The sequence below is a fragment of the Chlorocebus sabaeus genome, chromosome 27 (genome assembly GCF_047675955.1).
Source record: "Chlorocebus sabaeus isolate Y175 chromosome 27, mChlSab1.0.hap1, whole genome shotgun sequence".
NCBI lineage: Eukaryota > Metazoa > Chordata > Mammalia > Primates > Cercopithecidae > Chlorocebus > Chlorocebus sabaeus.
The window spans coordinates 46,196,970-46,217,995 of NC_132930.1; the positions used below are offsets into that span (position 1 = coordinate 46,196,970).

The 21,026-nt window shown below is 59.9% G+C and overlaps 1 protein-coding gene across 1 annotated transcript; it reads left to right on the plus strand.

Annotated features, from left to right (window-relative positions):
• Positions 1–1,041: 1,041 nt before the first annotated feature.
• On the plus strand, positions 1,042–20,208 carry LRPAP1 (LDL receptor related protein associated protein 1). The gene is made up of 8 exons (XM_008018031.3): positions 1,042–1,276; positions 8,288–8,432; positions 12,960–13,081; positions 14,193–14,313; positions 14,952–15,110; positions 16,693–16,775; positions 17,875–18,051; positions 19,739–20,208. Exons 1-8 carry the CDS (start codon positions 1,070–1,072, stop codon positions 19,799–19,801), a joined length of 1,077 nt encoding a protein of 358 aa, XP_008016222.3. The 5' UTR covers positions 1,042–1,069; the 3' UTR covers positions 19,802–20,208.
• Positions 20,209–21,026: the final 818 nt, after the last annotated feature.

Genomic DNA, 21,026 nt, shown 5'->3' on the forward strand with positions numbered 1-21,026 from the left:
GGTCGAGGCTGCAGTGAGCCATAATCGTGCCACTGCACTCCAGCCTAGATGACAGAGACCCTATCCCCCCCCACCCCACGCAAAAAAAGAAAAGGAAATGAATTAACATTAATTTCTTCCAAGATGCCCAGGCTCTCTTCACCCTCTTCGTCATTGTTCCTCCAGTTGGAAATTTCTCCCTCCCCAGGCAAAATCCCGCCCACCCTTGGAGGCCTTTTCAAATCATTCTTGCCAGATGAGCTCCCCTTGTCCCTTCTCTGAGTCCAAAGGGGCCCAGCTGCCGTCTGTCTCCCTCCTTCCCATTGTTTCCGCGCTACCTCCAGGGCACTTCCCAACTCGCTGGCCAAAAGCTCCCAACGAGCGGACTACGCCAACTGTGGCTCTGGATTTCCTAGAGTGTAGTGAGTTGGAGAAAAGCGCGCGAAGCCCTGCCTTGCAGCAGGCGCGAGAGCAGGCGCGAGAGCAGGCGCTTGGGACGTGCGCTGGGGCAGGGGCTCCGGGACGTGGGGGGACGCCTGCGCGGCCCTGCGTCCCCAGGACAACCTGGCCTGCGCTCACCCGCGGCCAGGCGCTCCGCGGAGGGCAGAAGCGGGCTGGGCCAGGCTCCTCAGCGCCAGGCCGGGGCCGCAGTCCTAACCCAGCTACGGCACCGGGCACGCAAGAGTCGGCGTCAGTGCGCGTGAAGCCGGAGCATTATCAGGCTTAGCCAGACACGGCCCAGTTCCTGGGCTTTCCGCTCTTTTTGCGGGGCAAAGGGGGAAAGAGACCTGGAGTAGTGCGGGCTCCGGGCTCTGAGTGAGGCCTGGTCTCTGCTCCCGCCCGGCCACCCTCATTCTCCAATCGTATTCCCAGCCGGGGTCCGCAGTCTCTGGCCGCGGCGTGGTTGCCTGGGAAACGCATGCGCCTGCGCAGGGCTTCCTGGGCTCTGGAGTCCGTCGGCGGCCTCGCCGCAGCCGGCCGCGCATGGAGCAACTACAATTCCCAGGAGACCGCGCGGTGGGCGGGGCAGGGTAGTGGGCGAGGCATCGACTGGCTGGGTCTCTCTGCACAGCGCCAGTCGCAGAGGAAGATGGCGTCGCGGAGGCTGCGGTCGTTTTTGCGCGGGCTGCCGGCACTGCTACTGCTGCTGCTGTTCTTGCTTGGGCCCTGGCCCGCGGCGAGCCACGGCGGCAAGTACTCGCGGGAGAAGAACCAGCCCGAGCCGCCCCCGAAACGCGAGTCCGGGGAGGAGTTCCGCATGGAGAAGCTGAACCAGCTTTGGGAGAAGGCTCAGCGGGTGAGCGCGACCCGGGGGCGGCGGCCGTAGTTGGGGGCGGTGGAGCGGGGCCCGGGGGTCGGAGGCGGGGCGGGGGCGTCGCAGCCCGGGCACCTGTGCCCCACGCGCCCTGTCCTTGGCACAGCCTCCCCCAGCCGTCAAGTGGGGCGCCCGGACCCCTTCTGCAGCAGGAAAGGTACCCGTGCCGGCGGCGACGACGCGCGGAGCAGGTTGCGGCCGGCACCCCGAGGGTCAGTGTCGCCCTCCCCAGCCTGGGCGGCCTGCTGACCGGAGCGTAGGGGCAGAACCAGGCTAGATCACAGGTCTCCCGCCTCCCGAGCCTGCCGCTTCCCTCAATCTTATCTCCCTATGTGGGGAAACAAGAAAAATGTTGTTTCCCCACATAAGGAGATAATGTTGGGTAGACAGACGTGTCCAGGGAGAGAAGGAATCCCAGGAGCAAGCCCGTGCTTGTTCATTTGAGCGAGAAATGAGGAGGTGAGGAGATGGGATCGGTTTAGAGCACATAAAACGCGACCTTGGGAATGCTGAAAAAGTCAGCCTTAACAGGGCACTTACCTGACCACCTTCATTTGAGAGATGAAGGTACGGAGGCCCGAGGGGAAAGGGCACCCCCAAGGTGGCTCAGCCAGTGGGGCCCCCCGGGACAACAGCTTCCTAATTGGTGCGTGACCCTAGGCCCCTTCATGAAGATAGCCAGTGCTCTCTTCATGAAGATACTGTTGCTTCATTTGTTAGGTGTTCCTGAAATGGGTGTTTTCGAACCATGGCCACCATCTGGGCCTTAGTATCTCATCTCAAATGCAGGAGTCAGATTAGATCTCTGTCTCAGTATTCCAGTTCTACGCATTCCTGAGTCTTTGAGAGAAAGAGTAAATGATTTGCAGAATAAGAAGGAACTTTTGGAACGAAAAGGGAGGAGAGAAACAGGTGGGGGAGGGACAGACGGTTATAAGACTGCTTGGGGATGGGGATTGACGCCTGGGCCTCAGCTCCACAGGCCCTTCCTGAGCTGCTCCTGGGACCAGCAGTCAAGCCCCACAATAATGTTCAGCCTGCGGAGGTGGGAGAATGCTCTGGGCTGGAGCGGCAGGGCGGCTTCTTGGAGGAAGGGATTCTGGAGGAGCTGGGGACAGGGCTGGGTTTGGATGTGGTGACGGTCTCCCAGCAGCAGGGAACAGGTGTAACCAGGAGCAGCTGGGGTGCAGCGCTGCCTCCCCGTGCCCGCTGCACTGGGCATCTGTTGAGTGGGTGGAGTCCCCCTCCCCATGAGGAATGGGGAGCCTGAAAGAGACTCCCTGACCCCCTGACCGATTGGAGGTGGCGCTAAGGAAGTGCACTCGGGCCCAGGAACCCCAGCGGCTCCCTTTGCTTTTGGGTCCTGGCCCAAGTCTTCCACCTGCTCTGTAGGGCCACCCTCGTGCACCCCACCTTACCTGCAGCCACCTCCAGCTGGTCCTCTGTGTTTGTCAGCCCAGGGCCCCTGCAGTGATACGCCTGCCCTCGGGCTGCCCATGCACCATCCCTGTCCCCCTGTCCCCCGGTGCTGGGTGTTCGCCTGACCGGTTTCAGTTTTGGGTCGGGTCTTGTCTCCTGAACCTCCCCTGAGGTTCACTGGGCACTGTGGTAGGGCAAGCTGCTCACCTCCACTTTGGACTGAGCCTTGGACTAGATGGTCTTTCTGGTCCCTTTAAGTCCTGAAGTTCTAGTTGCATGGACAAGTCTTTTTTGCTGAACAGTATGTGAAGTTCTTCAAGGGTGAGGGTGTTTTGGGGGGATTTTGTGCTTCTTCCCGCCTTCCAGAGAGCCTGGTCCTCTGGCAGGCAGGCCTGCAGAGCCCATTCGTCTTGCTTTTCCTTCCAGATAATGGAAGCTTGGAGGGCGGTGGTGCTGCGAGGGTGTTGTATCCCAGAGCCACGCGTGCAGGCGTCAGACCCATCCTGGTCTTTTTGAGGTTATCAGTGGCGGTGGTGCATGGCGGCTGGTCTTCGTGCTGTGGCTCTTGGTGCCGAGAGTGCTACGGCCTAGGGTGGTCAGGAGGCAGGAGGAGCCACAGTCAGTTTGAAGGTAGGGGCAGAGAATTGTTTGTGCAGTCACTCCAGTTGGCTTCTTACCCCACACGACTTGCCACTCTAGGTGGGTATCAGACGGAGACGGGGTCTTGAGTCGCCACCTGGAAGATAACTGAGGCGAGGGCTGCTTTTTCAGAGAAGCACGTCCCGCCCAGCTCTGCAGCCGCTGCTCTCAGCCTCCTGTGGCCTGCGCTCAGCAGCCAGCACAGTCTTGTCCTTTCTTTGGTTTGCTTCGTGAAGACATCGCATCCCTGTTTTCTGCGTGTAAAGCCGTGTCCTGGCGTATAGGATTGCTTAGTGTGTCAGTAGGCGTAGGGTGAAGGGAGCGTCTCAGGAAACCTTTGTCTTTGATTGGCTTGGGCTGTGAGACCTGTCTTGAGGCACAGGTAGGGGTGGGTGTCACCAAGAAGGCGCCAGACCTGCTTTCGTCCGGAGAGACGTGGCCAGGGGGTTGCTGCTTCATCCTCTCCAGCGCTGGTGAACTCTCCCGGTTCCTCTTTCACAGGCGGGCTCCGCTGTGTTGCAAGACTCCTAAGCAGAGGCTGTCCCTGGAGCTTTGGTGGTCGGAGGCCGTGCAGAGCCCTTGTGCTTGCAGATGCCTTTGGGGGATTCTGCCTCTTCAGAGCTCTGTGTGTTGTGTTGATGCTGAGGAGTAAGCTCCAGGGTCTGCATGGTCCAGCTGCGGCGCGCTCAGGGACACACTCGTGTACCTCTTGGCCTGGGCTGCATGTTGCTGTGAGCTTGGAGTCCTTGGCTGTAGGTCCTTAGTTGTTGTGTTTTTTTTTTTTGACAGAGCCTTGCTCTTTCGCCCAGGCTGGGGTGCAGTGGCGCAATCTCGGCTCACTGCAACCTCCACCTCCCAGGTTCAAGCCATTCTCGTGCCTCCGCCTCCTGAGTAGCTGGGATTACAGGCACGTGCCACCATGCCTGGCTAATTTTTGTATTTTTAGTAGAGATAGGGTTTCACCATGCTGGCCAGGCTGGTCTCGAACTCCTGGGCTCAAGTGATCCTCCTGCCTCTGCCTCCTAAAGTGCTGGGATTACAGGCGTAATCCCAGGAGGCACCGCACCCGGGCAATCCTTAGTTCTGGCATGAATGGTGACTGCGATGAGTGTGTGAAGAATCTTGTTCCCAGAGGTCTGATGAGTGGAAACTGAGGTCTGCAGAGAGGAGTCCTCAGAGCCCCACCACATCTCTCAAGCGTCCTCCCTGGCTTGAGAAGGGCCTCTGAGGATGGGCCAGCTGGTGGCCTCCACAGGCACCTAGGACTCGCCAGACCAATGCATGACCTCACAGCAGCTCAAGGCGGGTACGGTTGTCCACGGAGCTCAGGTGGAAGGAGCTGGGACACGATGGCTAGGCTGGGACAGTGCACTGCCACCTGCCGTGGTGAGACAGGTGCAGCATGCCAGGAAGCCTGGGTCGCCTGCTCCTCAGGGTGGACCTGCTCCTCAGGGTGGGTGCCTTGCAGTCTGGTGTGGGCACTCAGGTGAACGCTGGGAGGATGGCACGTGCCGTCTGAAGAGGTGGTCCATTGATGGTCCTGGTTGCATTGGAACCTGCCCAGCCTGAACTGTGCTATATGTGCAGGTTGACACCAGTGGCTTAGCTGTGGACCCTGGCCTGGGTTTCCTGGGGCATCGAATAGCAGTAGCAGGTTGCTGGAAAGTTCTGGAATGCTCTGCTGGCACGCGGGTTGTGCTGTGTGGGGGAGGGCCGCTGCTGAGGTCCCGAGCAGTGCTGGGCACTTGGGTCTGGTCAGGAGGACCCGGTCGGCTCTGCTTGTGTCTGAGGACACAGGACCAGTGTCGTTTGTTCAGCTGAGCTGGCTTTCTTGCCTGCATGTGTTCCCTGGTTGTTGATGACTTGCCTCACTGCTTCATGTTTGACAGGTTCTTTTCTGCATTTGGTTTCCACAGGGTAGTTCTAACTTGATGCATTCACATTTAACTTGAGAGAGGTGAAAGAGTCCAGACGTGGGGTCTGGGGCCCTGCACACGACCTGCTGGTCTTCCTCTGCACAGAGCCAGGGCTGCTTTCTGTGGCGGCCACCAGGCTGGCCCCTTCCACGCTGAGCGCTGGCAGTCGCACATCAGGGGAAAGGGAGCTGGCTTTTGGGAGACACGCGGTATGAAATTTAGACCCCCTGTTGCCTGAGAGTTGGGGAATCAGAAGGAGAAAATGACTTTCCCTGTGGGTTGCAGATTTTACAGGCCACGGAGCACCTGCCCTTGGCTCTCCTAGCATCCTGGGGAGGCAGACAGGAGTCCAGGGAGGACCGCAGGTTACAGGGATTGGCGCCTGGCTGTGAGCCTGCCAGGATGGGCCCAGGGCTTCAGCAGCCCGGGGTCTTCAGCTCCGCTTTCCAGCGGGCAGCCCACGGGCAGTCACGGGACACCTGCGTCCTCTCCCCTGCAGCCAAAGAGGGCAGACCCGGGGCCCCTCAGGGCCAGCACACACTCGAGAGCATGGGCCAGGAGTACCCGCCCCAGGGTGCTGCTTCTGGCTCGGAGCATCGCTGTGGGCCTCGCATCTCGGGCCCTCCCGGGTAGTGCAGCGAGGTAGGTAAGATGCCTACGGGGTAGTAGCAGCCACGGGGAAGCAGAGATGAAAGCAGACCTGTTCCTCCAGAAGTTTGGGTCACAAACAAAATAGGCAGGTGTGGGCTCCCCCTCCTCCTGAGGCGCAGACTGCCCCTTCTGAGAGTTCAGCATCACTCAGGTGCCTCTTTGTCCCGGGTCCTCCTGCTGGGGATGCTCAGATCAGACTTCAGGCCTCCTGGGGCCTTCCAGTGGACGCTGCAGACGAATGTCCAGGGCACAGAGGGGCATGGGGTGGAGCTCTGGGGAGAAGGGGCAGGGTGAATGGGCCTGGCTGGGGAAGAGGCACGCGGGTAGGGGTGTGTCAGGCTGCCAGGGCAAGGGTTTTCAGGTCGGGACAATCCTGGAAAGCAGCCGCTGTAGAGATGGGGGCGCAGAGCATCTACCAGGAGGGCCCACCGACCAAGGCTTAGAGAACCTTCTAGAGAATTAGAAGCTTTCCTCTGCCCTAGGCCCTGCCATTCATTTTGTGCCTACTGTTTGCTGTCTTTTTACCGTTGGGGGACTTGGCTCAGTGATCTGGATTTGTCTCTAAGTAAATTTTAAACTCCTGGAGGCTGGGGCCTGTGTGGCTAGGGCGGCCGCGGAGTCAGGCTGGGCTTCTGAGAGGAGAGAGGGTGGAGCTGACAGCCCCAGCACCCAGCTGGCCACAGGGCCTGTGGTCAGGGGTCTCCTTCCTCCTAGGCCCAACACAGACTGAGCTGCAGGGAGCAGGATGGGCTCAGTCTAGATACGTGCAGAGCGAGGCGAGGAGGTTCCAGAGTGTGGGGTGTGCCAAACACCCAGAATTGGCTTCGTGCGAGTCTTGGAAGAAACGTGTGCCCCTGTGCAGTGCAGGCCTGAGGGCTGGGCCTCCTGAGGCCTCGGGCTGCAAGGTGGTGTGGGCTGCAGGACACTGGGAAGGCAGCCGGCTCGCGACACTTCCTGGGGATGTTCACTGTTTTATATAAACTTTATTGAACACACATACTTTGAATACTGGCTTGTGTCGTATTTATGTTAGAAAATAGCTAATGAAGTATAGATTAAAGGTTAATATTTCCAACCCCTGAGGGAAAACAGACTGTTTTGAAACACGCATCATCAGAGACAGGTGTTGGGTGATGGGCCTCTGGAGCTCAGAAGCCGGAGCTGGGGTTCCCTCCTAGAACCATGGGCAGCTCGTGGGGACCGCCCCAGGGGAATGTGAGAATGCAGGTGCCCAGGGAAGGGAACCCTCCTGAGAGCTGAGAGATTCGGGGATCTGCACTGCACAGTGCCGAGCACTTCCTTTGCTGCGGGACTCCACAGAGCCTTTCACGTGCTGATGTCACGACAGGCATGTGGTGCAGCCTCCCCAGACAGCACCCTGGCTCCATGAACCCTGATCCCACTTCATGACACGTTCTGGTTCACACAGCTGGGCTACGCTGCTCTGCACGGAAGAGGCTTTTCTTCCCCGAAGGGCTCGCCAGGCCAGCCCTGAGGCCAGAGTTGATAAGAGCTGGCCGGTGGGTTTCGTTCTACTGCTTGCCTTGGCCGCCTGGCATTCTGGCCCAGTCATTCTGACATGGGGACACTCTTGGCCTAAATCCTGTCTTTACAACCAAAAAGCAGTGTGCCCAGCAGTCACCTCACTTCCGTCCTTCCCTCACCCAGGGTCCCAGAGCTGGGAGGGAGGGTGGGGTGAAGGAAGTGTGGCCTGCCCTGCGGAGGGGTGTGAGGGTGGGGTGGGCAAGATCCTCAGCCCCAGTGCGGCAGCTCGTTCCAGGGCCCTGCCTGTGTGGTCTACGCCAGCAGGTAAGTGAGAGGGTGACAGACTCCTGCTCCAGAAGGGTCTGGGGCTGTGTAAGAACCATGACAGCAAGACAGTTCGCATCATGGAACACTTGAGAGGTGACGACGAAGGGTCTTTGGGAAATGAAGATGGGGCCAATCTGAGATTACAGTGATTCTTTTAAAAAAGAACTTCTGGGTGTCTGTGTCCTTGCAGTGGTGTCTGCAGTGGAATTAGGTAACGCAATGGGTATTTTCTTCCTGCCCTGTTTATCCAAGTGCCCGATGACTGTCCCCAGGTGCTAGTGAGGGAAGGGTGGGGTGTCTTCCAGCCGGACAGGAATGGGCAGTCCCCGATGGACTTGGGGTTTCCAGATCACGTATACAGACGGGCCTAGAGACTGGTGTCCATGCCGCGTTCTTGTCGAAACCTGTGGGGTTTGAATCATGCTGACAGTGACCCTGACTCCACCTCCTCCTGGTCTCCCGGAACCTCCCGGTGGCGAGCCTCCTCCGAGGTCAGTTTCTAACTGTCCTGGTCCATCCTGCTTGTGGCTCACAGTCCCCTCCCCTTCGTTCGCAGCTACATCTTCCTCCCGTGAGGCTGGCCGAGCTCCATGCTGATCTGAAGATACAGGAGAGGGACGAACTCGCCTGGAAGAAACTAAAGCTTGACGGCTTGGACAAAGATGGGGAGAAGGAAGCGAGACTCATACGCAACCTCAATGGTCCGTTTGTTTCTTTCCTAGTGCAGGTCGAGTATCCCTCTTCCTAAATGCTTGAGAGCGGCAGTGTTTTGGATGTCGGATTTTGTTTTTGGATTTGGGAATTTGCATTATGCTTAATCTGGATATCCAAAATGAGCCTTTCCCCTGAGCATCCCGAGTGCCCAGAAGGCTTAGGATTTGGGTTGGAGGGCTCACCCTCCTGAGGGAGGTGGCCACTGGCCTCAGTGGTTGCGGGGAGGCTCACCCTCACGAGGATGGTGGCCGCTCGCCTCAGTGCTGTGGGCTACGCCCCTGACTCCTTGGCTCTTGGCCAAGGGTCCCATTGGGTGCAGCCTGCGGGGAGCTCCTCTGAGCGCAGATGTGCCCTTGGCCATGGTCTCGGCTCCTTTGCTGTCACAAGTGCCATTGGCATGCCGGAGGGAGGACCAGGGCAGGGGCACTGGACGCAGGAAGGGGCCAGAGGACAGCAGGAGGCTGTCTCCCAGGGGAGGAAGGTGGTCTGCCCTGGCATCTTGAAGTTTGGGGACATATTCCAGACGTTGTCAGAATAGCTTTCCAAGAGTCAGAACGGACCCTTAGTTGTGATGCGGTTAGTGAGCCCTTTGTCCCTGTGGTGTTCAAGAAGCAGCAGGACCGTCGCCTCTTGGTGCCAGCGTACGGAAGACAGGTGTGTCCTCGGAGCCAGTAGGGTTTTAAATGACCAAGTTGCGACTGTTGCTTTTGGACCCCTCTCCTCCGCCATCCTCCCTCACCACAGGCCCGTCGGCAGGGCACAGGCGGGCAGAGGACGCGCACCAGGTGGGCCTGTGGGACTGGGCTTGGGCTGCTCCAGGGAGTCGCGTGCTCGGCCACCTGCTGTCAGCTATGTGCAGCAGCCACAGGAGCTGTTGCGCCTCCACCCAACTGCTGCCCCTCCCTGACCCCAGGCACCCCTTTCCCGGTCCCCTGCCCGGCTGCTCCCTGTGTGACCTGGGCCCCCCACCTCCGTTTCCTCCTCCCGTCTCACAGGACAGTGGTTGTGAACCAAGTGGGACACCCCACTGAGGGTGGGTGGCTGCCATCACACTGATGTAGCCCCAGAGCCCTGGCCGTGTCCGGAGCCTGCTGTAGCCCTGCTTTCCCACGCATTGGTGGCCCCAGGCATTGCAGCGCCCGGGTTGTCTCTAGTAAGGAGAGGAGGTGTCTATGGAGTTCCTTCGTTAGGCCTGATGCTCTAACACCTACTCCTCAAAACTCTGCCATCCCGTTTGACAGGCTCAGAGAGGGTAATTGGTCTGGCGTTGCAGAGCCGAGTAGCGCAGCAAAGATTTGGAGCCAGGGTTTTCTGACTCCTGAGCAGGTGGTCTGTTCCCAGCCACCCCTCTTCTCCCATCAGCAGACATTGGCAGACGTGTCATGTGACTGCGCCTGGGTTAAAGGCAACGGGCTGGCTTCATTTTTGCTGGTTTATGCCACCATGTTCAAGAGTCTGGGTGGGATATAAGCCAAGACATGGTGGCAGGGACTGCCCGGGGGGCGGAGACGCGGCGGCAGGGACTGCCCAGGGAGCAGAGACGCGGCGGCAGGGACTGTCCGGGGAGCAGAGACGTGGCTGAAACAATTCTGGATGGTTGCGTCCCCACCAGCGTGTCTAGAGGGCCATTCCCAAGGGCCAGGAAAGAGCCTGTCCTGGAGGTGCCCGGCAGAGAGAAGGGACTGGCTGTGCAGCAGGGCAGCATTCAGGGCCTGGAGGAGACGGAGGAGCTTGCAGCAGGCACAGAAGTGGGCTAAGGACCCGCTCCCTCCTGCGGGCCAGCCGGTGTCCTTGCAGGGTGTCCAGGTCTGTGGCCCAAGTAGAGCTGTCTTGTTTTCTGCCATTGCCGAGTGACCTGGCAGAAGACTTAGTGGGACTCTAGGAGCCGATGTCCCAGGAGCAGACCGTCCCCACACTCAGGAGAGAGGCTCGTCCTGGCCAGCTGCCCGCCATCTTCTGGGTGTGGCCCCTGGACCCCCAAGGTCCCCCGTGCCATTGTCAAGGCTGATACCACACCTGGGGGACCAGCCATAGCCAGGTGCCTGGGCAGCACACCTTGTGGGCCTGCCCTTGGCACTGCCCATGCTGAGGTCCACCCTGAGACAGGCCACACTCTGCTCTGCTCTGGGGTTCGCGGCTGTCCTCACCCCCACCGTGCCCCCAGGGCCACCTCACTCCCCAGGCAGGGAGTGTGGGGCGGCGTCTGTCCTCCACACACAGGGCGTGTGGGGCCGTGTTCGTCCTCCCCAGGAGCTCTAAGGGCTGGATGCTCCTGAGGCCGCCTCCAGCTTCAGTGCTCCGTGACTCCGTTCCATGCAGAACCCAACACCTCCAGAATCCAGAACTTTCCATAGTCCCTGCTGCTGATCGCAGCTTTGGGCATTCTGCCTTTTGGTGGGGTCTGACCAGCCACTTTGGGCTCTGTCTGAGAGCTTTTGGCTCCAACTAGGAAGGCGCGGGCCAGGCTAGCCTCAGAGCCCCAGGATGTGGCCCACCCTCGCTGTCTTCCCCTCTCTTCCTCTCGGGCTCGGGGTGCATAGCCCGGGGGTGTGACCTCAGTGCTGCTGAGCAGTGGCTGGACTCGGGGGGCTGGGCAGGACGGCCTTCACAGGCAGGCCCAGCACCAGCTTCTAAGGCCAGGAAACATCTAGGCCACTTTTTTAAAAATTTTGTGTATTTGTGTGTGTATTTATTTCATTTATTTTCTCTTCCCCCACAGCTAGTATTATTTATTTAATTGTTTGTTTATTTTAAAAGACGGGGTCTCACTTCGCTGCCCCGGCTGGTCTTGAACTCCTGGGTTCAGACGGCCCTCCTGCCTTGGCCCCCCAAAGTGCTGGGATCACAGGCATGAGCCACCGTGCCCGGCCTAAAATAGTTACTTCACGTATAAATTCCCTGCCATGGAAGACAGGCCCAGCATGTTGAGCTTCGAAGCGTGCATCTGTAGGACCCGTGCCCAGCAGCAAAAGCTCTTGACTGCTGTCAGGAGAGACGGCTTTCCTCAGGGACAAGACCACAGGCCGGATTTTCATGCTTAGAGGATGGAACACAAGGAGCACATGCTGCACGTGGCCTTGAGACCCCCATGAGCCAGGCTTCCGGACGGAATGAGACAGGAGGGATCTGAGGCCAGGGTGGTGGTGATGAGAAAGGAGGCCTGAGGCTTCCCGCGTGTCCCTGGGGCAGGGACACTCCCCAGGGCTGGCAGTGACAGAGGATGGACCTTTGGGAGAGGTGTGGGGATGGGACCTGCTGAGCCCGGGGCATGCAGAGGCCCCGCTGGGAGTGATTCTGTCCAGTAGAGTCACAGGTGAAGGCCCAGAGGAGGCGCCGGGGTCCGGGAGTCGCCACCTGGGTGAAGAGGTCATCGGAGTGAGGGGAAGTGTGAGGCGAAGGGAGGCTCCACGCCCAGCGTCTTGGGAGAGGCCCACACGGGGTCCTCAGCCTGGAGGGGAAGGCAGGACCCCATTCTGTGGGAGGTGGGGGCCCTGGGATAATTCCCCGGTCCCCAGGAAAGGGCGGGCAGGCAAGCCCACCACCAGCTGAGGAGGCAGGCGGGTTTGCATTAGCCCCAGATTCCAGGAGACCTAGTAGAGGGCCTGTCGCACAGTGCCACAGCGCAGGGCTTGGAAGTGGGAAGTGGGGCCTCGGGAGAGCCGCTGCCTGTGGAAGCCAAGACCAGCCCCTGGGCTCTGCTCTCATGTCCCAAGTGCCAGACTTGTCCACAGCTAAGTCCTATCAGCACCAGGGCCTGCTTTGAGCGCCTGCTTTCATATCGTGTTGGTGGCAGTGTGTGGTGACAGATACAGCCCACAGATGCTGAGTACCCCTTGGGGAAGTGGGGCTAGGAGAGCACCGCATGGGCGGATCCTGGAGGGCTCCCCGAGTGACTGGGCCACAGCACCCTGCAGACTAATTACTCCTCCCGGCTGCTACCGTAACTTTTTGTTAGAAGCTGCTGACCCTGACGTTTCTCCTTTACAAACTGCTTTTCCTTCCAATAAAAACAAAATGTGGGCTGTTAGAAAGCCGCATCACCCTGCACACTCTGCAGGTGGCCTCTGCCCTGTGGTCCTTAGAGTGTTGCCGTACGGCAACAGGTGAGGCTGCAAATTTTGTTTTTGAAAATCTGTGCAACTGGTTTGGAAAGATGGGCCAATCAGTTACCACTCTTACAGCCCAGCCCACCAGCTGCTTCTGACAGCTGTGTCCCAAGGGGACACAGCTTGATGGAGGACTCCAGCCAGCGTGTCCCTGGTAGGAAAGAGGGAGGTCCTGGGGGCGTCCCGTGAGTCGCCGGACCCGTTTCTAAGTGCTGGGAGACCACAGCCCCCACGCTTGTTTACATTCTTGTTCTTGCCATATCTCCAGTCATCCAGGAAACTGGTGAAAGGAAACTCCTGGAAAATGAGAGACAAACCTGTCTCACCAACTGTGGCAACCCAGATATGTTGGCTGTTGACTGTTTTTCACAGGAAACCATATCAAATAGAACCTCCCCTCTCTCGTAGTCATCTTGGCCAAGTATGGTCTGGACGGGAAGAAGGACGCTCGGCAGGTGACCAGCAACTCCCTTAGTGGCACCCAGGAAGATGGGCTGGATGATCCCAGGCTGGAAAAGCTGTGGCACAAGGTACTCCTCGACTGTTTCCATACTGTGCAGAATTGGTGCCGTTGTGTTGAGTGTTAAGGCGGGGGGCTGTGAGGGAGCAGTCTCTGCTCTGCGTGGGAGCTGGGGTTTGGGGAAGTCTCAGGAAGACAGTGGCTTCCTAAGGAAGCCATTCCACTGTCTTTCTGTGAATATCTTCAGCTTTCCTGTTTAGAAAATTCCTTGCTCTTTGAGTAAAGGAGCACTGTTTGGCCTGCAGCTGTCAGACCTTCAGCTCTGGTCATGTGAGGTTACGGGATTGTGACATAGCACAGGCTGAGTTCTTTACTGTGTGTCGGATTTTTAATTCAGTGAGCGGTGCTGTGAACGTGCTTCTGTGATTAGAAAAGTGCCCTCGTGTGTGGGGCTGGGCTTTCACCCTGTGCCTGGGAAGGGTGTGGGGTGTTGGTGCGGGGCCAGGCACTGGGACCCAGCAGGGCTGGTGGGCTGTGACGGGGTGTTCACCTGGTTCAGCTACCCCATTTCCAGCGGCTGCTGCTCCAGAAGTTTCTCTGGATCACATTGATTTGGGGCCAGCTGGACTTCTTGTACCAGCCCAGTCGCAGCTGATTGTCCATGGCCAGGAAAGATGGAGTCGGTAGAAGGGGGCAGAGAGGGAGAGAGGGTCCTGTGTGGCCTCCCTGGGTGTGTGCGATCCACGTCACCCTGTAGCCGGGAGGCAGGTAGGATGACAATGAACGGGCTGGCAGAGGTCCCCCTAGGAAGATGGCCTTGCTGTCCTTACCACCCGCAGCCAGGAGAGCCAGGCAAGTCTGGGGGCCACTGGGATGCTGCCCTGTTCCCCTCCTTGGGATCTTCCGCTCCCCACCCCAGCCAGCTCAGTAGCCGTCCCCCATTGAGCCTGGACACGTCCGGGAGAAGGGTGGTTGCCTGCTAGTAGCTCTTCTCCAGTTTGTTTTTTGTTTTCCTGCCCTACCCAGCCTAATAGAGGCTCAGGAGGGTCGTGAGGCCAAGAACCAGGCCCGGCACTCACGTAGGCAAGGCCTGCCTGGCCGTGAGGAGTAGTTGGCTGAAGAGCGGCCCCAGCCACACAAGCCCACGGCGGGTTTCACTCCAGGCCTTGTTTCCCTCTTAGGCAAAGACCTCTGGGAAATTCTCCAGCGAAGAACTGGACAAGCTCTGGCGGGAGTTCCTGCATCACAAAGAGAAAGTTCACGAGTACAATGTCCTGCTGGAGACCCTGAGCAGGACCGAAGGTGCCCCCTGTCCCCTGCCCCTCTTGCCCCCACCCACTCCTGCCCCCTGCCCCTCTTGCACCTGGGGCTCACTGTGCTCAGTGGACAGCCTCGGCTCCCCCCAGGACACGGCAGGGGCGGGGAGGTGGCACCGGACGCCCTCTCCCAGGGTTCTGCCGGACTTGTGAGTCGGGAGGTTGCTGTGCAGGCTGGCTCTGAGAGTCACCCACCTGCATTGGATGAACCGAGTCTCACTGATGCCTGCCCCCACCGCGGGCACAGCTGCCGCCTTTGCCAGACCTGTGCTTCGCTGATGGGTCCTTCATTCTGGACTTGTGACCCTCCCCAAATGGGTGCCTTTCCCACCCTACAAAGTTGGAGTAAAATGGAGGGTGACCCAGCTGACCAGTCCGCCCTCTGGACCTGGTGCCCCAGCCATCACCGCCAGGCTCTGCTTGGTGCGTGTCCCGGCGTCTCACCTAGAAAGGAAGCTGTGTCAACGGTCGTTTCTGCGGCGCTGCAAGACCGTGGAACGGGGATGTTTTCAGCCAGAAACGAGAGCGAGTTTGAGCTCCCCGGCAGTGGGCATTCCAGACAGTGCTCCAGGCGGGCAGGGCGCGGACTCCCAGCCTCATGGTGTCCTGCCTTCGGTTTTACAGAAATCCACGAGAACGTCATCAGCCCCTTGGACCTGAGCGACATCAAGGGCAACGTCCTGCACAGCAGGCACACGGAGCTGAAGGAGAAGCTGCGCAGCATCAACCAGGGCCTGGAGCGCCTGCGCAGGGTCAGCCACCAAGGCTACAGCACAGAGGCCGGTGAGTGCCCGCCTGGGACTGTCGGTTCCTGAGGGTGGGGCTGTCTCTGGTTGTGTTTTGGGGACAAGCAGGCTGGTGCTTAGAGCAATGGGCACCTGGGCCTGCGGACGCAGCCAAGACCCTCGGTGCACTGTCTGCCCAGGGGTGGTCACGGGCCTCGCTCCCAGGAGCTGCTCCGTGAAGGTCACTCGCTGTCCCCAGCTTTGTTCCTGGAGACTGGCAGAGAGCAGTGGCGGCGGCGGGCCTGGGAGCAACCCCTCCCAGCGTCTCCCCAGCCCCAGCAGCACAGCCCCTCCGTTGCTGCTGTTGGTCAAGAACAGAGACCGCTTGTCAAGCCCAGCTCTGTCTCCATCTCATGCCACCCGCACTGTCTGTCAGTCCCTCTCAGCCCAGCAGGGGCAGGACGCCCGCTGAGGCCCCAGAGCTTGTGGCTCCATCTCAGCGGCTCGGTCTTGGTCTCACTCCACTGCAGGCCCTTAGCGGCCAGGCTCGGCACTGCTGCTGCTTGCCCAGGACCCAGGACAGAGCCTTGTGCAGAGTTTACCAGAAGCCTGCCGGCCTCACTCACACAGCTTCCGATTCTGTACCTCATCCTCCACGTGCACACCGAGCACCGGCTGTGTGCCAGGCCCTGCTGTAGGCTCGAGGAGGCAGCAACCGTCAGGAGATGGCATCTGTGCCCTCATGGTGATAAGACAGCAGGGCCGGTCTCTGTCCCCGGTGCCAGGCAGAGCCACCACCTCCTCTCCAGGATGGGACCTGCAAGGTCTGGCCGGAGGCAGCCTCCAGCACAGTAGTTGAACGTGTCCATGTGGGCCCAGGGACCCTCAGTTGGCTCTGTGGCTGTCACCTGTGTGCCCTTGGGCAAGACCCCTCACCACCTACCCCCAAACCCAGGCTCCCTTAGCCCGACCTGGTGCTGGTGACTCTGTCAGCCGTAGGCTTTTGGCTGTAGTGGTGAGGGCTGGACCGTCTGAGCAGGAAGGGGTCAGCAGAAGAGGGAGCAGGAGCCGCTGTTGTGGGGCTCCCTGGGCAGGCGACTCTGGACTGCTCGCTCCTGGATGGAGAGAGGTGACGGCCCCCGGCGTCTCTCACTGCGTCCCTTCGTGAGCACCAGGGTCCGGGAGCCGACTCCGTTTGTTTGGCTCTTCCCAGGAGCCCGAAGGGAAACGGCCTGTGCCTGCCTCTGGACCTAGCTAAACTTGCACACCCCCCACCCGAGGTCCTGAGCAGCTTCCGCACACAGGCCACGTCCACCCTCCGCCACCTGCTTCAGAGGCAGCCAGGGTGGGCTGTGGCGCTTCCCAGGCTCTGGTGGAGGCAGGTGTTTCTGGACTCACAGGAGAAGCAGTTGCTTGGCCAAGGGGACAGGGAAGCCACATTTCAGTGAGGTCGTGTGAGCTACTGAGCAGATGCCCTGTGTGCCCCATGAGATTTTCAGTGCACGCACGCGTTTCACGCACATGCAGGTCGCGCCTGCACACCCTCATAGGCTCCATGCACACTCCGCGCGGTTCCCGTGGGGCTGGCTGCGTTGTGCACCCCAGGCGCCGCTGAGGCCGCTCTCGCTCCTCCCCTGCAGAGTTCGAGGAGCCCAGGGTGATTGACCTGTGGGACCTGGCGCAGTCTGCCAACCTCACCGACAAGGAGCTGGAGGCGCTCCGGGTAAGGAAACGCAGCCCTCTCTCCGTCCGCGCGCTCTCGTGTGGTGAAGATTCTCTTGCAGTTTCCTCCTTAACCACTCGGCCAACCTGGTTGCATTTTCCTTCTCATCTGCGTGGGACCTGGTGGTTCAGGGGTGGGGCCGGGCTATGGAGGGGCTTTGGTTCTTTTGTCAGTGTTCACGTCTGAGGTGGCCTTGGTGCGGGTCCTGTGGATGGTCAGCAATTGGTCAGGACCTAGCCACAGTCTGGGGGAGGGGACCAAGGACTACTGGGATCATTTGGGGATGTCACCGCTTCCTGAGATGGAGGCCCAGGGAGGGAAGGAGACCATCTCAGGTGGCAGGGGGCTCCTGGGGCATGTGGCGTGCCAGATCATTCTGAGGGTGGAGAAATCAGCTCGGTGAGCCCCCAGCAAGGCTCTGAGGAGTGAGGAGTCCAGCAGGGGGTCCCTGGGTGGGCAGTCCCAGGCACGGTATCAGGCCGTGAGTTCACCCAAGGTCCCCAGCTGGTATCTGTCATGAGTGAGGTGGGCATGGTCCTGCCCTCATAGGGCTTGGGACTTTCCTGGCCCCAGGAAGGGCCCTTAGCACCTCCCCCAGAAAGGGGTCAGGAGCTTTCCTCCGGGGCTAGGGCAGTTTAGCTGGGCACAGGCATATGCATGGGGCTTGGCAGGTGGGGCCACATGGAGGGCCCTGGGTCTGGAGTGTGGGATCAAGGCAGGGCAGGGCGCCTACAGGAGCAGGGACGGAGCTACAGTCCAGCAGAACTGGAGCCCAGGCAGGCTGGGGGCAGGGTGCAGAGGCAGCCACCACAGAAGCACAACCCCTGGACATGGAGTCTGGCCGGGAACAAGCTGGAGGCCCCCCAGATTTGGAAGGGGTGCCATTTGCAGAGAGAGGGAAGGGGTCGGCTTAGGACTGCCGAGGAGGCACAGGCTGGGACCTGCTGCTGGTGTGATGGCCTCCCAGCTGCCGCCTCAATGTCCATGTCCCACCCCGGGTACGGCGCTGTCCCTTGGCGTCCTTGCAGTTCACCCGGGACCACAAGATGGCATGGCGAGCACAGGGAGGGAGCACTCACCTGTGGAAACCTTGTTCCAGGAGGAGCTCAAGCACTTCGAAGCCAAAATCGAGAAGCACAACCACTACCAGAAGCAGCTGGAGATCGCACACGAGAAGCTGAGGCACGCGGAGAGCGTGGGTGACGGCGAGCGTGTGAGCCGCAGCCGTGAGAAGCACGCCCTGCTGGAGGGGCGGACCAAGGAGCTGGGCTACACGGTGTGCGCGGGTTCGGGGACTAGGGAGGCCACAGCTCCCCCACAGAAAAGATGGGGCTGCCAACGTGCAGCTCAGGGCCTCCCGTAGACCGGGTGTGGGCCCCACGCTGTTGTCTTCCCTGTCCGAGTTGAACCCCAGAGCCACAAGTGTGTGGGGCACTGCAGGCCACAGCGGCCACGCTAGGAGAGCTCCGTGGGCTTCTAGTGCAGTCCCCCGACCCTCAGGTGTGAGCGCAGGCCCTGGCAGGCCACTGCCTCGTCCTCTCCTATGACCAGGATGGGGCATAACCTGGATGCCCACAGCCAGCCCACAAGTCAGGGCACTTTCCAGCCCTCGAGACAGGCGAGCCCCCTTCCCCACAGCCCCGGGATGTGAGGAGAGGAGGGGCAGATCCCAGGAGAAGCCGAAGCCAGCAGCACGGCCTTGCCACAGAGGCACAGAAAATCCTGGAAGCTCGTGCCAGTTCTTTCTGGAGGGAGCTGGGGTTCAGGAGCACCATCCGTGCCTTTTAAACTTGGAGCTGCAGGCAGGTGTTACCGATTCAAAAACAGGAAAGGCCTAAAAAATAAACCAAGGCAAAGAAGTTCTGATAGGAGAGGGTGGTGTGGGTCTGCCTGGCAGAACGTGCAGGAGAGCAGCCTGCGGACCCCGCCCATGGGCAGGAGCTCAGGTCCAGGGTGAGCACCACCATGTGGGGGTTTGCAGGGCGCTCCCCCGAGATGCGGGGATGGAATGCTAGCGTGCGCCTAGTTTCACCCGACCATGGCAAAGCTCGGTGTTGGTTAGGAAAGCCGTGTGGCGCTGCCTGAGGCACCCACACCGTTGGGGTGGAGGTCACAGGGCGGCTGAGAGGAGGGACCTTCAGCGAGTTATTCACCCTGAGCCACGGGCTCCTATGTGGAGAGGGAGGTGGTGCCCACGAGCAGGGTTTTGTGAGAATCTGGGGAGAGCTACAGTGACCCTGGCCCAGGCTGGGCTGACACTGCACCTGCTGCCACTGGGGTGGTATCTGTGGGGATGCTCTGGGCCATTGTGATGTGAGGAGCTGGAGGTCTCTCTTCTTCCCTCCCAGGTAGCCCTGAGGAGGAAGGCGTCTTTCCCACAGCTCTGTCCCAGGCTCTCCGGTCATTGCTTTTAAAAACAACACCGTGGGGCTGGGCGGTGGCTCACACCTGTAATCCCAGCACTTTGGGAGGCCGGGGTGGGTGGGTCATCTGAGCTTAGGAGTTCAAGACCAGCCTGGGCAACATAGTGGAACCCCATCTTTACCAAAAACACAAAACATTAGCCGGGCATGGTGGTGGGCATCTGTAGTCCTAACTACATGGGAGGCTGAGATGGGAGGATCACTTGAGCCTGGGAGGCAGAGATTTCAGTGACCTGAGATCATGCCACTGTACTCCAGCCTGGCTAACGGAGCGAGACCCTATCCATAAGTAAATAAATAACACTATGGGCTGATCCCAGAGACCCTGAGCTTTCGGCTCTTAGCATTCTTTGGTGGGATTTCCTAGTTAGCACTGAGCTGCTCTTGTGATTTGAGCATTTCTGGACGGACGTGGAATTGGAGATGCACAGGGTTTGTGCCTTTTCCTTTTGGATCACACGTCTCCTGACGTGAGGCTGAGCTCACAGAGCCGGCCTCGAGGTGCGCGCTCCCCAGCTGATGAGTTGTTTCTGTCCACAGGTGAAGAAGCATCTCCAGGACCTGTCCAGCAGGATCTCCAGAGCTCGGCACAACGAACTCTGAAGGCGTCGGGGTACCCGGCCCGGCGGGGAGGAGGCCAGCATGAAGGACCTGGGCTCTTGGCCGTGGCATTTCCGTGGACAGCCTGCCGTGAGGGTGGCTGGGGCTGGCACAGGTGTCGCAGCAGGAAGGGTTGTTTCCGGTGACTGCAGCCGCTGCTGTCACGACACAGGACTTGGTGGTGGTCGCGTCTGGGTCTGAGATGGGCCCAGCTCTGACTGAGGGGGTTGTCTTCCACTCAGCGTCAGCGTGGCAGTCACCACCCCAGTGAGGACCTCGATGTCCAGCTGCTGTCGGGTCTGGCAGTCTTCTTGTTAAACAACACGATTTACATAAAAAAATCTTACACATCTGCCCCTGGAAATACTATGTACAAAGTCCTTAAAAAATATAGTGCAGTATTTAAACCACATGCTTGTCTGCTGGTCACTAAGTGTCCTGGTGGCTCGGGCCGGAGCGAGTGCTTGTGGAGGGATCGCGTCATAGCCAGCTTCCCCTCTGGGCCCCACGGGCCTTTGCAGCCAGACTCCTTTTCCCGTGAGACGGCCCGGCCTGATTGAAAGCCAAGAGCGCTGGAGTTGAGTTTGAGGGGAAGATGGCAGAGAGAGGAGCCTGTGGTTCCGTGGACAGTCAGAGACTGTGGCCTGGGGGCAGCGTCTTTTATCTCGCCTCTGCAGCTCAGGGGCCTGGGGAGACCCCAGTGAACCTGCAGGGCCTCCGTGTCCTTAAGTGTGCTGTGTAAATGCCCCATCTCACAGGGGTAGGGACAGCCACGGAGGCCTTCCGCTGACCGTCGCTGATGGGCCGGCCATTGCTCCCGTCCGGGTCCGAGCACGGTTCCCATGTTTGAGCCTGGAAGAGGCTCCATCTGGCGTATTGTGTTTTGGCTGCAGCTGTATCTTGGCTTGACTGTTGAGATCTGCCAAACACGAACATCCGCATAGCGGTCATTTCTAAGAAAGGTCAAGGCTAGAGGCAGCATGTCAGGAGTTGGCGCATCAGGGTGGGAGGGGCCCCAGGGTGCGGCATGTGAGTGCCTGCTCCTACGTGGACTCCGGGGAGGGTGGCCTTCTGCCTGGCCCGGTGGCGCCGGCCCCAGCAGTGCCCCTGTCTCTCCCCTCAGCCCAGGAGCCTCGCCAGGCCCCCGCACGGTGTCCGCCACACTGTCCGTCTCAGGCAGGGCTGGGGTGACCGTCCACTCAGATGTGGCCTCTGAGGCCCAGAGAAG

Coding starts and splice junctions, on each gene's coding strand:
- LRPAP1 (XM_008018031.3), top strand. CDS start 1,070: ATGGCGTCGCGGAGGCTGCGGTCGTTTTTGCGCGGGCTGCCGGCACTG. Junction 15,111..16,692: donor AGGCTACAGCACAGAGGCCG/GTGAGTGCCCGC, acceptor CCTCCCCTGCAG/AGTTCGAGGAGCCCAGGGTG. Junction 18,052..19,738: donor CCAAGGAGCTGGGCTACACG/GTGTGCGCGGGT, acceptor TTCTGTCCACAG/GTGAAGAAGCATCTCCAGGA.